Source organism: Mytilus galloprovincialis, chromosome 7 (genome assembly GCF_965363235.1).
Source record: "Mytilus galloprovincialis chromosome 7, xbMytGall1.hap1.1, whole genome shotgun sequence".
In the NCBI taxonomy this organism is placed as follows: domain Eukaryota; kingdom Metazoa; phylum Mollusca; class Bivalvia; order Mytilida; family Mytilidae; genus Mytilus; species Mytilus galloprovincialis.
The window spans coordinates 36,769,215-36,785,331 of NC_134844.1; the positions used below are offsets into that span (position 1 = coordinate 36,769,215).

At 32.2% G+C, this 16,117-nt stretch overlaps 2 protein-coding genes across 3 annotated transcripts; one reads left to right on the plus strand and one right to left on the minus strand.

Moving 5' to 3' along the window:
- The first annotated feature begins 2,449 nt into the window (after positions 1 to 2,449).
- Positions 2,450 to 5,245, plus strand: LOC143081670 (uncharacterized). The gene is made up of 4 exons (XM_076257427.1): positions 2,450 to 2,585; positions 3,196 to 3,352; positions 3,784 to 3,948; positions 5,014 to 5,245. Exons 1-4 carry the CDS (start codon positions 2,516 to 2,518, stop codon positions 5,165 to 5,167), a joined length of 546 nt encoding a protein of 181 aa, XP_076113542.1. The 5' UTR covers positions 2,450 to 2,515; the 3' UTR covers positions 5,168 to 5,245.
- Positions 5,246 to 11,415: 6,170 nt separating this feature from the next.
- On the minus strand, positions 11,416 to 15,429 carry LOC143082888 (uncharacterized). 2 transcript variants are annotated; one of them, XM_076258858.1, is made up of 5 exons: positions 15,408 to 15,429; positions 14,008 to 14,172; positions 13,022 to 13,135; positions 12,329 to 12,491; positions 11,416 to 11,771 (listed from the first exon to the last, which is right to left on the minus strand). In XM_076258858.1, the coding sequence occupies exons 3-5, from the start codon at positions 13,076 to 13,078 to the stop codon at positions 11,650 to 11,652; spliced, it is 342 nt and encodes a 113-aa protein (XP_076114973.1). In that variant the 5' UTR covers positions 13,079 to 13,135; positions 14,008 to 14,172; positions 15,408 to 15,429; the 3' UTR covers positions 11,416 to 11,649. The 2 variants fall into 2 exon arrangements, with proteins under 2 accessions (XP_076114973.1, XP_076114972.1); XM_076258857.1 differs by lacking the exon at positions 15,408 to 15,429 and adding an exon at positions 15,264 to 15,401.
- Positions 15,430 to 16,117: the final 688 nt, after the last annotated feature.

A 16,117-nucleotide genomic window follows, 5' to 3' on the forward strand; every position in this document is an offset into this window, starting at 1 on the left:
TAGTTTGCCTGAACCAAATTGTATGAAACTTATACGCAATGCTTATAACCACAATTCACAAGTCAAGTTTGAATTTTAGTTGCGTCACTTTTACCATTCTAGCATTTTATGCTACTTTACAAAAAGGAAAGTTGCTTGAAATTTTAGTTTCTGTTCTCTAACTTTAGTTTGTCTTAACCAAATGCTATGAATCTTATACACAATGCTCATTACCACAAACACTGATCAAGTTTGAATTTTGGTGGCGATAGTTATCCCATTTTAGAGTTATGCCCCTTTACATATGTAAAAAATTGCTGACTATTTTCGTTTCAGTTATCTAACTTCAGTTGTTATGAAATTTATACAGTGTTAATACTTTTAACAATAAAACAAAGATCAATCTTGAATTTTGGTGGAGTAATTTTTACTCCTCTAGGGTTGTGCCTCGTTACAAATGGAACCAGATGCTCCGCTGGGCACATCTTTATACGACCACAGAGGTCGAAACCCTGAACAGTTGGGGCAAGTATGGACACAACATTCAAGCTTGATATAGCTCTGAATTTGGATTGTGATCAATTTTTTGACATAATATATAGGTTTCTGACACAAAACAAATGTCAAGATCTAACAAATCTATTGCGCAATACTGTGTAATTAGAATGTATACACAATGCTTATTACCCCATAACTCAGATCAAGTACACATTTTGGTAGCGTCATGCACATTTACAGTTCTTGAGTTGTGACCCTTTATAACATTAATGCTAGCGGGGGCATCATTTGTGTCCCATGGACACGTTCCCTATTTTACATAAAAGCCTTTAATATAAATTCACTTTCATTACATTTGTATTGATTTAAGTTACTGTAACTGTCTTATTTATAAAAAAAGATGTGGTATTTTTTGCAAAGAATCAATGCTATCTAAAAGAGTTCAAAGGAGGAAAATGTATTAATAACTATAGGCCACCATATGCTCGTCAATAATGAGAAATATCTGTACCATATACATGCAGAAAGCTATAAAAGGCCCCGATAGGAAACATGTGGAGCAATTCAAACAAAAAAACTTACGTGTTAATTTACTAAAAACAAATATGAAGGGTCTAAACCAATAGAAAAATACTAATTCACAGGCCCTTGATGTTGACATGGCGTGGGTACTTAAAAAGAAATCATCAGAGCTTTCTGTATATTTCAATATTTTAGATCTACAGTTTTAGGTTGCAATAGAAAATATCAAAACTTTCTATGACAAACATGAAAAAAGTGATTTTTGATAATTACTGACAAGACAATGGTTTAGTTTAAAACATCCAAGCTGTGATGAAATACATTTTTGAAATAATACACGTCTATAACCTTTTTGGAATAATACACAGCTACAGTTGCAAACTTTCCAGAGGTGCTATCCAGCACTTTGATTATATTGAAAAACACAATTTTGATTATGTGTGCTGTCATCACTAGGCATTCATTGTTCAGTCATGTTGGTCTATTTTCATCTCTTCTGAAACAACTCAGCCAATTTGGACTAAGGTTCACAAGCGTAATTTCTTTATAGAACAAATCGTTAAAAAAGTATGCCATTCTCTTAAGTTGTTTTTCTTAAGTCCCATTTTCACTCTACAGCGGTCAATGAGGTAGCATAATTTTCTAGTGATTCAAAGGATTTAAAGGACCCCACACCGATTGGAAGGCCGGAATGAATGATTTACGAGAATATGTCCAAAATAAATTTTCAACAATTATTGATGAACAAAGGCGATTTTTAATGTTTCCTAAAAGTTCAGTGACAAATATTTCATGCAAACAAATCAACATAAATCGAACAGAAAATAGGATCGTAGGGGAACGGGAAGGGTAGTGCTAGAATCTTTTCAATTCTTGTTGAGAAGATTCTTATGATTCAGTATTATAAGAACAAAAGATAAACTCGGTGAGAAAAGGAGCACAATTGTTCCAATATGAATGCCTACTTTCTGTTGAATAACTTCTCCACTCATCATAAAAACCAATATGTTTTTTAATAAAAATTACTAGCATTGTAATGATCCCCTTGGACCCGCCACTGATCCTATACTTCGAAAATATTAACTGCACATTTCTTTTTTAATGAGGAAGTTGTCTCTTTTGTCAAAAGAAGCTAAGCCACTGCGGTCCTAAAGATCTTTACATCTTCGCCCATTGGTCTTATATACTAACTAAAATTTGTCTAATTTGAAATCATACCCATCCCCTTATATTTATATTGTAACACTAAATTTTAATCCATAACAAATTAAATTTTATTATACGAGTATATGAGTAGCTTTAAAAACATGGTCGATACGTTCATTTACATATGACCGAATGCTATGCACATAAATAAATTTGTCAATACATTGTAGTATTTGTTTATAATCTCAATTCTTAACAAATAATCGAAAGTTATGTTTTCTTTTATTAATCAATTATTTTACCTAGGTATATTTCTTGGTCCAGTTGTTTTGTTAGGTAAAAAACCTGCAGACTTTCAAAGTTTTGCGACATGTATTTCATATTGATGCTTCGTTATATATTCTTTATTAACCATATCTGTATGAACTATGTCGAATCAAGTAAGTATTATTTTCTTTTATTAATATCATTGTCACCTTATCAGACTTAATATACATTTGTATCACATAATATTCTCATAATAATCCACGAATTCGTGTCGTTAGCACCAGCAACACGAATGTTACTATAGAGGAGTAGAAACTGATTTTTCTTCCGGGCTGGTAGTAATCACTTTCTGTCTATTCGTCCATTCGTCTGTCAGATCTTCTTTGACGCATGAGTCAAAATTTGTTCGAACGATTTTAATGTATTTGTTCAGAGTGTTGGTGTCTTTGATTTAGTTCGACTTTTTGATAGAAAAAAACGTCTTTGGTGGGTATTCTCAACAGTTTCAAGGTAGGATCACAAGAACCTGCCAAACCATAGCCTAATATTAATGTTTTACTTTAAGGTATTTTTTAAGTATTGACCGCCAAACCACCGTTAACTTATTTTTTCGCTTGGCCGATCTACTGTTCCCTGTTTTTATGTGGTATATAAGTCTGACAAGGTGATAATCAAGATTTTGGTCTTAATCTTTCAATAACAAATCAGTTATCTTAATAATTCAATTTAAAAAAATCAAAGCATCTTTATTACTACTTACTATATGCAATGGACATTTTCCAGTCTCTTACGATGATCTTAACTGTGTCGTTGATGACACTTTACCAGCATCATCATCCGACAACTATATTGACTGTCAATCAAAAGAAATGGTAGCAGCAGGACGAAATAAATGTTGTAAGATTGAGGGAAGTGTTGGATGTTGCGAACCTGGTGGCAGGTATAGTAATATAAACATTAACTTTTTTGTCTATGTTGTATCGAAGAACAGTCTCTTGACAATAGTAGTCAAAATATAAATAAAAAGAATGATGGGATTGATTCCCTATAGTACAAATCTCAACCAGGCCAAATGATGTAGAAGTTTACAAGTTTATATAAAAAAGAAGATATGGTGTGATTGCCAATGAGACAACTCTTCACAAGAGACCAAATGATTCAGAAATTAACAATTGTTCAATAGATAGGGAAATAATTTTAATTAGATTGAAACGTATCTACAATCTGTATCCAAATAACATATTTTACTTTTAAGGTATTTTGATGCTTTCAAACACACCATTTGGCAGTAACGGTCACTTTTGAATCAATACATTCCTAGCCGAAGACCGCAGCTTACCTCGTACTGATCATGATTTTTCTATGTTTTAGGTGGAAGAAAATTCTTGCAATGAGCCTGGGTATTGGACTGACATTCATAACATTAGCTGTTATTTATATCTACTTGTTCTGGTGTAAGAAGGACACGATTCCCTGTCTCGGTCGTTGTCAGGATAGAATACAGAAGAAATACTATCAAGCTGAAGAATCACTTCCGTAAGTACAACAGGATTGAGTTTTAAGGGAACATGGTAAAATTCAGTTTACATCAATAAAATGAATTGTTTGCATTTTTCTGATTTCTGATTTCTTCTGTCTTATGGTTAATAAAATTATTGCGTTAGACAGAACAAAAAATATACCATTATTTTTGCAATTTTGTACAGTTAAACGACATACATCTGGTATATAACACGCATTACAAAACTCAAATTTACTTGGGGAAAAAAATCCCTTCCTATTTCCCTATTAATTCATTTCAACTTAATAAACGTAAGCAGGTTTCTGAGATATGCATCTGAACAGATAAACCATTATAATAGTTGGTTATCACCAGGACATGACGGTAACCTTTAGTTTCGACATCTCTTTCGAACAGCTGTTTCTGCGACCATTAAACCAACTAATTTCAGCAGTAAAACTAATATTTACTATGAACAGTCATATTACTCTTTGTACTTGGTTATCCATATACTTATACATCTATATTTTGTAAATAAACAAATAAATTAAAAACAACACTGCATGCACAAACAAACAAATAATAAACCAAAGTTTTCAAATTGATATTGGTTTTACAAAATGTAACCACAATCAGCAAAAAATGGGAATTAAATAAAAAATAGATCAACCATTTTTGTTTTTAAAACTTTTAAAATTAAGACCTGAGTTCGGTCTGAGAGATTCAGAACTATGCAGTAAGCTATAAAAGTTATGGGATAAAAAATGTGAAACAATTCAAAAGAGAAAAACACCGGTTCTAATTTAAGATTATAAATATTTGTTATGACGGACATCAACAAAATGCAAAATATGGCCGGCTTTAAACAAAATACAAAATATGATGGGATTAAAAATGTTTGCGAGCGCTTTACACTGAGACTGCTGCATGTTTATTAACATTGTAGCAATACAAAATTAGAAAAAAAATGATAAGTGATAATCAAATGTAAACTAAGCAGAAACGCACATAACAAAATGTGGTACATGGCCTATCGTTCATGTCTTATTTATTTTTGTATCCTTGAATGAATACTAATACTATTAATAATGATATTTCAGATGTTGTGCCAGTCGAGTCGAAAGACGTAAACAAGAGCAAGAAATTATGGTAAAGTCAAAAGATCAACCGGCATTCAATTTACCAGACGACGAATTTTGTAACTCAAATTACAAAGAAGAGTGGTGGAGTGGACAAACAATTAAAAACTTTTGATATCGGATCATATCATTGTTTTGCCAGGAACTGTATACGTTTGTGTAATTAAGTCTCCGTTTACCACAAGTATTAATATTTAAATTCATCAATTCAATTGTTTGTTTTATTTCATTGATTGTGCGTGTATATATGTTTGTGTAAAACCATAATTTGATCATTACTAAATCCTGGAGTTTGAAATCAGAGTCTAAATCGCATGACTTGTATTTATGTGTAATAAATTAGTATTTCCAATATGTTTAACCTTAGACCAAACTCGAAAGATTCTCTCTAATTTTTGTCCAATATTGAATGTTGTTTGCACTGAAAAGGCACTCGCTAAGAATAGAAATTATTACTTACAGACGTTGGTGTTCTGCTCTTCTGTTCGTCATATTCTCTTGACTGCTCATCTTCCTTCATCTATGAATCCCTGTCGCTCTCTGCCGGTGCTTTGATGTCCAGATGGTTCCAACCTTCACCAGATGTTTCGACCCTGTACCATTACATCCTCCGGTTGACAGGTCAGTAGAGGTGGCCAAACCTCTATTCATCAGCTTTCGGCTGTCCGCTCAGATCATCTCGGTGATGCCATAACCAGCAAGATGAACGTTGTGCTGCTTCCCCTAGCTGTCTTCCTTGCCTTTCTGACTATGCCCATTGCCTGTAGCATCTCCCATACTGACTGTGCAGAAATACCTCTGAGGAATACTATCTTAACCTACATTTTAGTGCACCTTGCATGACATCGTTTATCAATTGGTATTTGTTATAGTCCTGTCGCGTTTTACCTGCAAACTAAATAATATAACTGTATGACCTATAGTTTCTGAGAGTTGACAGAGTAAAGTTATATGTACGATGTCTTAAAAGTAAGGTATTTTAAGTATGTGATGGTTTTCCTTTAATGTCAAAGTGATGTTTACAAATGAACAATCGGGCAATATATACTCATTTACAATTGTACTAGATGTTCAGAAATAAGAAAATTTGTTTTATTTCCTCAAACGTAATGAAGACAATTATTCATTTCTATATACTATAGTTGCTATATACTAAAGTAATCAGGTAAAATAACTGCAGTAAAATAGTTTGATCCATTTTAAAGATATCTTATAACTTTGCCATGGCGTTGTCGGTTTATTTTCGATTTATGAGTTTGACTGTCCCTCTGGTATCTTTCGTCCCTCTTTTGCTCTACTACATATACTTTCAAGTGGTCAATACCATTGCTAATATAATGTTGATATCAAAGGAACAACAATATATAACCAAAACCAAAAACTGAAATTTATAGCCAATTACAAGAAAATACCGCCATGAGAATTTGCAAGGCAATATTTTCTTCACTCTGTAAACAATCCTTCTTGAGAAAAAACATACAAACGTTAAAAAGTCGATAAATTTCAAGCCATTATCTGCCGACTTTTTTGTTAACGGTTGCAGCATCCTGGGGCAAACTTGCTCTTCTATTTAGGAGCTTTAGTTTTTAAACACTCGAATAATTATAAGATTTGGCTTTCCAAAGGTTTGGTTTTCGGCAAACCTGATGGAGATTGTTCCAGTAACATAATTTGAACGCATGGTAATCATATAATATGGAGCTTTTAGCGCCAGTAATAAAGCAACTAGTAGATGGTATGTTTTAATTATGAGTTCGATAACAAGTAAGATATATCAAAGATGCAATACCCATTATATATTCATCTACGGATATAAAAAGTAAAATGTTTTTCACAAATTTAAAAAACAAAATCTAAAACTTTATAGGCAAAGAAACGTTATACAATTAATTTTAGGAATATTGACCAACGGTTAAAAAATACTTCGGCGTCTTTATAATAAATGTCATTTTTCAATCGGTTTGGGCTGTCATTAGAAGCAATATCATTCAGACTATACAAAAAGATGTCCGTAAATAACCGATCTGCACTTCTTTGAGTAATTCAACGTCATCAGATAAATTTTCAAAACCCGATCGTATAAAAAAATTCTATTAAGACCCTAGTCTACTGAATAGAAGCTGTTTTATATGTGGTATCAAAACAATTTTTATATCGCATGCGCAGAATGGAATTTACCATATATATAATAGTTGAATAACCTAACTGTTTCAGTCATTGAACATTTGCTTTGAAATCATTCATCGGTGAATAAATAATGGACATTTCTATAAATAGTGCATACGTTTATACTTCTTCCTCACGACGATAAATAAACCGTCTAAAGTTGAGAAGAAAAATAGGTAAGATTAGAACTATATTAATGGTCAAAATACTATACACCCGACTAAATTATTCGACTATAATTTTATACCATTATGTTTTTATTACTTTAATTAGAATACTTATGTGTTAGGAAACCGATTAACATCTTCTTCCTGGTGTAGGTTTCTTTCATATAAAATGACCTCAATTAAAAGAACGTAATGTCATATTCGTCATCGATCGTTATTAAAATCAATCAGTCTTTGAAAAGATATAGTTGCTTTTTCGAGCAGCGAAGCTATACGGATTAGTGCAACAGTTCCATTACAGTTCAATACATGATACACGGGTAAATATCATCAATCTTCAATAGACAATCTTCAATATAAAGATCAGTCTATGAGCATGAAATGCTTCGATTCCACGCGGCAGGTACTCTTCCTGAGGGGTGCCAGCTTGGTTTAGCTGTATGTGCTTATACACAGTTAAAATGCGTCATACATGTCTGGACGTATGACGCGCTGAAAAACTTGGTTTAACCGTCTGGTTTCATTCCAAAGTCGATGGAATTTTTAATATGAGGTTCGTTTGAAGAGTTTTTCGTCAAACAGTCACTACAAAGGACCTTGATATTTTCATAATCCCATTCTATCTTGTATAACGAACATTTTATATTCACCCAAAAGAGGAAATTGGTCTTGGGCGGAAGTTAAATACCCGCTTACCAAATTCACAAACTGTGATGATATATAACAAATATATGCAACAACCAAATAAAGGGGGGAATACGCAAAAGAGGAATGTATATCTAATTATCACATTTTAAGAATAATTCAATTGGTATATCATGTATACGTTAGGGTCTTATAATCAACCTAATAGGATATGATAATACGTAAACATTAGTTTTTCAATCATGAGCGTGTTCTAACACCATTCTCTACTGGTTTTTATGAAAATTAGTTACTATCTCTAGCATGTCAATCAAATTCGTTCATTTTTGGAAATTTGGTATTAAAAAATTAACCAAATCTATTGATTTTTTGTAACATTAAATAATTATGTGAAAGTATGAACGAAGCAAGGGCAGACACACTGAAGAATATCTGAAAGAATAATAATATTGGAAAGTGGTTTAGTTGTGTTTGTCTTTGCTTTGTTTCAGATATAGCACAGTATGAATATAAATGATCTACCTGCAGAGATGCTGATTGAGATATTCACTTACCTACCAGAATGGGATTTCCTGAGAAATGCTCGCCATGTCTGTCAAATATGGAAACTCATTTCAACGTCACCAATTCTTCGACAAAATGTGGAGCTAAGTAAATACATGGATTCATACGCATATCCCCTGAAATATTTCTCGGCCATACAACTCTATATAAAGAAACTTGTTATGCATTCAACATATATACAGACATTCGAGAAACATCATCAAGATGTGAAATTTGAAAATCTTAAATCATTACACATCACTAGTAAGGTGCAATGTACTTGGTGGCCAAATTCTGTATTCAATAACTTTTTCTCTATGTTTCCAAATGTTCAGATAATCAAGATCACCCCTGAATTTTGGAGGGATGCTGAAAATTGTTTATATGCATTGTCTCAATTCTCGATCATTGAATTAGACTTTGGATATTATGGTAGCAATTCGTTTGGTACAATGGGCAAACTACACGATTTGCACTATAGGTTTATACAATTTGTTCAATGTCAAAGAAGTTTGAAAATCTTAAAAATCAGGGCGTCGGATCATTTTGCGGAAGATACAGTGGCGCAAATTTTGGAAAAATGTCCAACGTTAACATCTTTGAATATTTCAGGAGCCTATGTATCAGCGGAATCCTTCAAAATCTCCACAAATGCTTTGGCTTTAACCGAGTTTTATATGAAATCCCAAAGCGAGTTTAAAGATGGCGACTTGGAGGCATTAACAAAACGTGCCCCATGTCTTAAAACACTCAATATTGAAGGTTGTAGGTCGATAACAGAAAGTGGCTTCCGTCATATTGCACTGAATTGTTCTCATCTGAAGAAGCTGTTTATTGGGGAATTAGATTCGAATTGTGTGACTGATGTAGGAAGTGACGTCATCACAAAAATAGCAAAAGCGTGTCCTCATCTAGAATTCCTTTCTGCAATTGGCTGCTCAAAACTTGAAGACGATTGTATAATAGATTTGACATCTTCATGCGGCAGTCTTCGGGGTATAAATCTAAACGGTTGTACCAATATTACAGATGTTTCATTTTTTGCACTAGCTGACCATTGTCCATTGCTGAATGTGTGCGAGGTACGAAACAGTGCTATATCTCTCAAATGTGCAATGTATTTGATACAGCATTGCAAAGGTCTTACCAAATTGAATATGTCGAACTGTAACAATATTGATGACAAAAATGATTCCGAACTTGAAAATATGTTAGAGACACAAAGTCGAAACAACCAACCAAGAAAAAATTCGTCAGTCAATAGTAAACTTGATATGTCTAGTTTCAGCATGCATTGTTTCCACTCTCACTTGAAAGACTTAGATCTCAGTGAAAGCATGCATGTTACAAGAACGTTAGCGACCAAGTTAACTAGAATATTACCAGATCTGATATCTCTTAAGTTGTCAATATCGGCTGATATTGAGTCAGATGAGGAATGGTTCCAGGAAATATTTGAGAACTGTGTTTGTTTGTCCGAATTCAAACTATCTACGACAACAATTCAGAGGCAAGATTACCTAAAGTTATAAGTGTAATGAAGGTGGGATTGTTTTATGCTCAAACTTTCAAACTTAAATGAACACCTTCGTGAATTTCGTCTAGATTGAAGAAAACATTAAACTGTGCCTTTGAGTTGACTTGTTCGTGCAGTGTCTTCTCGTGATTTTCACATTTGTTTTAGATTTTCATCTACTTTAATTACTATTCCTGTTTGGGTTTCCTAATGATACAGAAAGTTAAGAGTTTTTCTGAGTCTTACTTTCATGTGATTCTCCTTGTCATATTTAGTACATTATTTTTTTTTCTATCTTAAAAAAAAACAAAAAACAATTGTACGAACAGTACCACTGGTCAACCAACAACCACCACTAACTCATGCGCATCACCTATAAATTCTCACAAGTTTTGGTGTGGTTCATTTATTTTGCTCAATTTTTATTTTCGGTAATTGATTTTTGTTTACCCAATGGTATTTTTCTTTCTTTTTTGATGACATATAGATATTTCCTCTGTACGAAAATCCAGTTTTGTCTCTACATACAAATAAAACTACTAAAAAGAGTGTTAAAAATAAGTAGATGTTTTATGATTGTACATGGGATAACTATTCATCAGAGACCATGCAACGAAAGAGAATGGATGCAGAGAACTACATGTCACCGTACTGCCTTCAACTATCAAGCCCAATCCGTAAAGAAAACTTTAGAAAGCCCCGGCATCACAAAAAAAATGAAACAAATATATCAAAAGAGAAAACCAACGACAAGATTTATGCAAAAACAATTAGGAAAAAAACAATTATGGCAAAAAGTTCATAGATGCATATTTCCGAGTGGTATTTTGGTCTTTGTAAGAGAATAAGGTCAAGCCTTTCCATTCTATGAAAGGACTTATCATTGTATAGTACATTCGCCTAGTTCATGACAGTTTAATTTGGCGAGTATACAGTCAGAGGGCCAAAAGTATTTCACCACTTCAAAATTTTGCTATAATATAATACAAGTATATCAAGAACACTAATTACACTATCCTTCAGTTATTTTGTCCAATTTGAATGAAACTTTAACCGCTAAACGAAAAAAAAAGTTTAAGATCTGTTTTGTGCCATCATTATGATATCTGTGTTTGATAATATGAAAGGAAATAACGGTTTAAAGATAAATGTGAATCAACATGAAAGAAATGGATTGATATATAGGAAAAGATATATACTTGGTTCACTACTTTTTAAATAGAGTTCTTTTCAGATCCAACCATAGATTAATCACAATCATATTTCGGATATAACTTCGATTTAGTCTTGTAGCAGTCAATTGTAAATAAATAAATAAAACATTCGTTCATAACATTTTTAATTATATTTTTGTAATAAATGTATAACAACATGAATGAAATGATTTAACCTTAAAAATATAAAACACAAATGACAATGAGCATGAATGAAATAATTTTGCCTTTAAGATTAAAAACTTAATTAAGATTATAAATAACAATGAGCTTAAATAAAAAAAAAATCGTGTCTTTAAGACTAAAAATTAAAATAAAAGACAAATGGCAATGAGCGGTTGTATAACTAGGGCTTCGTCCAGAAATTCACCCAGTCTCTACAATTTTTGTTGCTTGAGTCTGGATTCATGGACATGTTGATTTCATAGTTATTGTACATTCCAGAGGTTTTCCATGTTGCTACTGTTTCTGTAAAATATTAAAAATATCATTATGCATGTATTTTATATAATACACAATACAATAAAAAAAATTAATAAATGAACAAGTTTGTGTATTACCAAATGTGACGAGTTTAATGTTTGTATATACGAAAATATACTAATAGTCGTATGTTGTACGATTTACAAAGACGTCATGTGTTAACTGTGGTGTAAAGAACTATGATCACCGTGAGTTCTACCCGAAAGTAGTACCGATGCTAAAGAATGGCGTCCATTTGGCTGTGATGGTTGTATAAATACATAGCTACGTCTATTTGGAATATAACCGTTCAATCGGATGCCTTGTAGATCTTACATTGATATGCTTAATTTCAGGTGATATGTATCATCTATAGGGTCTTCAGTTTTCCATCAGTGTATGTTTATGTTTTTGTGTCAGATTATTGAAAATTATCGTTAAAAAATAACCATGTTCTAAAGAAAATGTTTGGAAATAGATAAAGTAAAAATGTTCTGCATGTATGTGCTAAAACTGTTTTAAAAAGAGATAATTTGATGTGTGGTTATGTGATGTTAACTTACCTTTGTCTCCTTGTTGTGTACTCGCCATATACGCTCTGTCACAATTGGCTGCTTTAGAACATATGGCACTGATCATACGACTCTTTCCCATAAGTGTTTGAACTGTGGCAGCATCCTCCTGGGAGACGTATATAGGAACTACATCCTTTACTACATTTCCACCCTAAAACGATTAAATAGGTTTAAGTAACCAATGAATTCTGTAGACAGAGCAAAGTCTGAGTAGAAAATGGTCCTTACAATCACAGTTTAACATCAGTTATTTATTTAATTTTTTTCTGGGAGCGGATAAAAAATATATTTAGAATACACATTAATTCCCCAGCAGCTCAACGTAATAATATAAATAATCAATAATCAATAAATTATGTTACTGTAAATAAATTGACAGTCCTTAAAATGGCCAAGTATCTATATCATATGTCAGGTTATTCTAACCAAGTCGCTAATAAAATGAATTCCGAATTTCAGAAATGTCTTCAACAGTACAGATTGTGATCTTGTGCCAACATAACATTGCTGTACAAACATTCGATACAGAATAGTTGTTTCAATACAAATCGGTAATACATCTTCTATATAGTGAAACTTTGAATTGATGTTCATTGTTTAAAGAAGTTTGCTTATATTCGCCTTATATTTGTTCTGAAATATTATCGTAACTTAATTATTATTTTTATAATATTTACTTACATTTTTTAGAGCCTCTAAATCTTGTTTCACAATGTCCATGGTTTTTGTATCGTCCATCTCGGCGATAAAACAGAACTTGACTCTTCCGCTTTTCACGCTGATTGCACCTAGTGCCTGAAAGGAAAATAAAGATCACTACATAATTCAACATAATGAGAGCAGGATTTTCAGCGGCGAAGTCAGGGGGTCCGGGGTTTGGACCCTATCCCTTTTTGACGATCAATGCATTTGAATGGGGACATAAGGTTGAACAAAATGTTGTTATCCTAGGTTGGAAACCAAAACACCTATTAAAAATACAGCTGGATCCGATCCTGTCTGTCACGTGTCGTATTACATTTGAACAGTACCTATTACTAGTATGGAGTTGCCGTTCATTATCCTAAATGTATAAGCAACTTTTTAATTGGGAATATAAATGTAATATTTGCCGCTTGACACTTTATATTATCCACTAATCATTTTGTTTTGGGAAGTTTCTTAAGAATTTCATTTGATATTACCCCCTTATATAGTACTCTTCAAATCGTTTCAAGCTTGACCCTCCATTTACATGTACATCGTTACGATTCTTTTCATATTCTTGTAAAGTAAATATATTTGTTTATTGTATACAGCTAAACACATAGATAACATCGCCAGTGCTCAACCCTGGTGGGAATCTCATGATTTGAAACTTACAAAATGTCCTACACTGTTTGTAGGCAGACAATGAACACTTTTTGTCAAAAGTGAACATGATTATGCTGATAACACAAAGGACAACTTAATTTGACAACATTGATAAATAAACGGAGTCAAAAATCAAACTTGATTGTGATATGATTTGGTATATGTTCTGAAAGAAATTTAAATTTGAAAAAATTAAGCCAAATGAATTGTAAAAACTAGGAAGTAATTTCGAACCACATACATGACATAGCGGTTAGATTAAGTAATAAATGTTTGACATAAATTGCTCTAATAATATAAATTCAGATACTTACTGCATTAACGTCATATATGAAGAACGACGTATTGAAGCCAATAGCCTCATTGTTCACCGTGTCACGTGATTTCACAAACACTACATCCAATCCATCGCGGTATATTGCGCTTTCCGCTACATTCACATTGCCAACTGTGTTAGTCCATGTTGTATTAATGAAGTTCTAAAACATACAATATTATAAATAACATTGGAGAATACAAGTAAAAAGACAAGAATATGCCGTGGAAGTGCGATAGTGGGTTAAAAAAGGGTTTCTACTCCTATTATTCAGCTTGTTAGTCGCTGGCACTAGCTAAATCATATAAATTAGGGGAAAGTTTTTACAGGAGAAAATAAACTCCGAAGATCTACAAATTTTATTCCAGTAACTGTCAACATTCTTTATAACACATTACGGTTTTGCATGGATTTACATTTGTGTTGTTTTTTAATATCAATTTTTATTAGATTACTCTCAACTTTTTAATCTAAGAGTTTTTGGTGGTGTTTTTTTTCAAAGAAATTTACATAGTGTAAAGAAATCAGTCTAAATAGACCAGTATGTTATCCTCTAGATCACTTCGGATTTTGTTTTGATTGGGTTACTTCCAGATTAACGTATATCCTCAAATACTTTAATTGCGAGAAAGAAAAGAAAATTACTTTGGCCACAAACTTTTTTTTTCTAATTGATATACATTTTACGTGGACGAATTTAGAAATGAGGAGTTTAAATCCTCATGCAAAGATACCTTCACTATTCTTATCGTGTTCCTTTTTGGTAAAATAGTTCCTCACGTGTTCTGGTATTCAAACATCCTTTTAATTGACTTTAAATATGGTTTTTTTTAACGTTTATGAAGAATGCAAAACCAGATAGGCAGTTTGGACGCATCAAATTTATTTTAAAAAAATAAAGTATTTGACATGATTATTCATGACCATGACTTTGAATGTTAATGTCGAAAACATGCTCAGAACCTGATACATTTTTTGATTGAATGAAAATTAAAAATTATGAATTACAGGAACCTAGATAAATTAACAAGGGTATGAAAATTATTTATAGCTTTATTGTTACAAACAAATATGAAGATATATAATCAAATCTAATCTGTATAGTTAATATTCACCAGGCTTACGAAGAATTATATTAATTAAAAAAACTACAAATATACCGAATCATGCGAAACTATCTATTTTGTTAAAAGAGATTAAACGAAGTTGAATCAATGAATTGAATTCAATATGCAATAATATATGTCCCCTTACCATTCTTCGTGCATAGTTTCTCCATTTATTTTTGTTTTGACTTCTCCAACTCGCTTGGCAAATAGCAATTGCCAAACAACACACAAACAAAAACATCACTTTGTTCATTTTGAATTTCAAGTTTCTTTTCCTGATACAACTTACTGTTTTGACAAACTCTATTTACAACTTGACTCTTATATACCCTGTGTAGTACATGTGTCATGAGGTCATTATGCAAAGGTTCATCCGTAGTTCTTATATGATTAGATGTCTTAATTATCCACATGGTTTCCCTTTGGCTAAAACATCATAGATTCTTATCATCATGTTTACTTACAAGAAACAACATGCACACATGTTAATGCACGTGATGTATATATTAAGAGTGTGTGTTTTGTAACGTTACTGACATTAGTACTATTAATTTAGCTACTACTTGGCTACTCCAGATTCCAAAAATTATTTCAGCGACCAATATTATTCAGCATTCAAATGTATAAAATTAATTTTTATATTTAAAAAAAAAAAAAAATCAAAAAATCAGATAGGCATGTCCCACAAACTTATTCATGTTATTCCAAATGTTCTTAGAATTTAAAAAAATATGTTTTAAAAAAGGCTTTATCAAAAAATGCTTTAATACTAGTTACGCTGATATACTTTTTATTTTAGTGGTGGCATTTGTTTATCATTATACTCCATACTGCGAGTGTTTACATAGTTTTAGTTTATGGTGCTTGTAATCAGTCTTTCTTAAGAAAAAAATGAACAACTGGCATTTCTGGTATGAAACATTTCGAATGCTGCATGTTTAGATATTAACGTATTAGTATTGTACTCATTTCTTAAATTTTTTGATCAAATAGAAATTT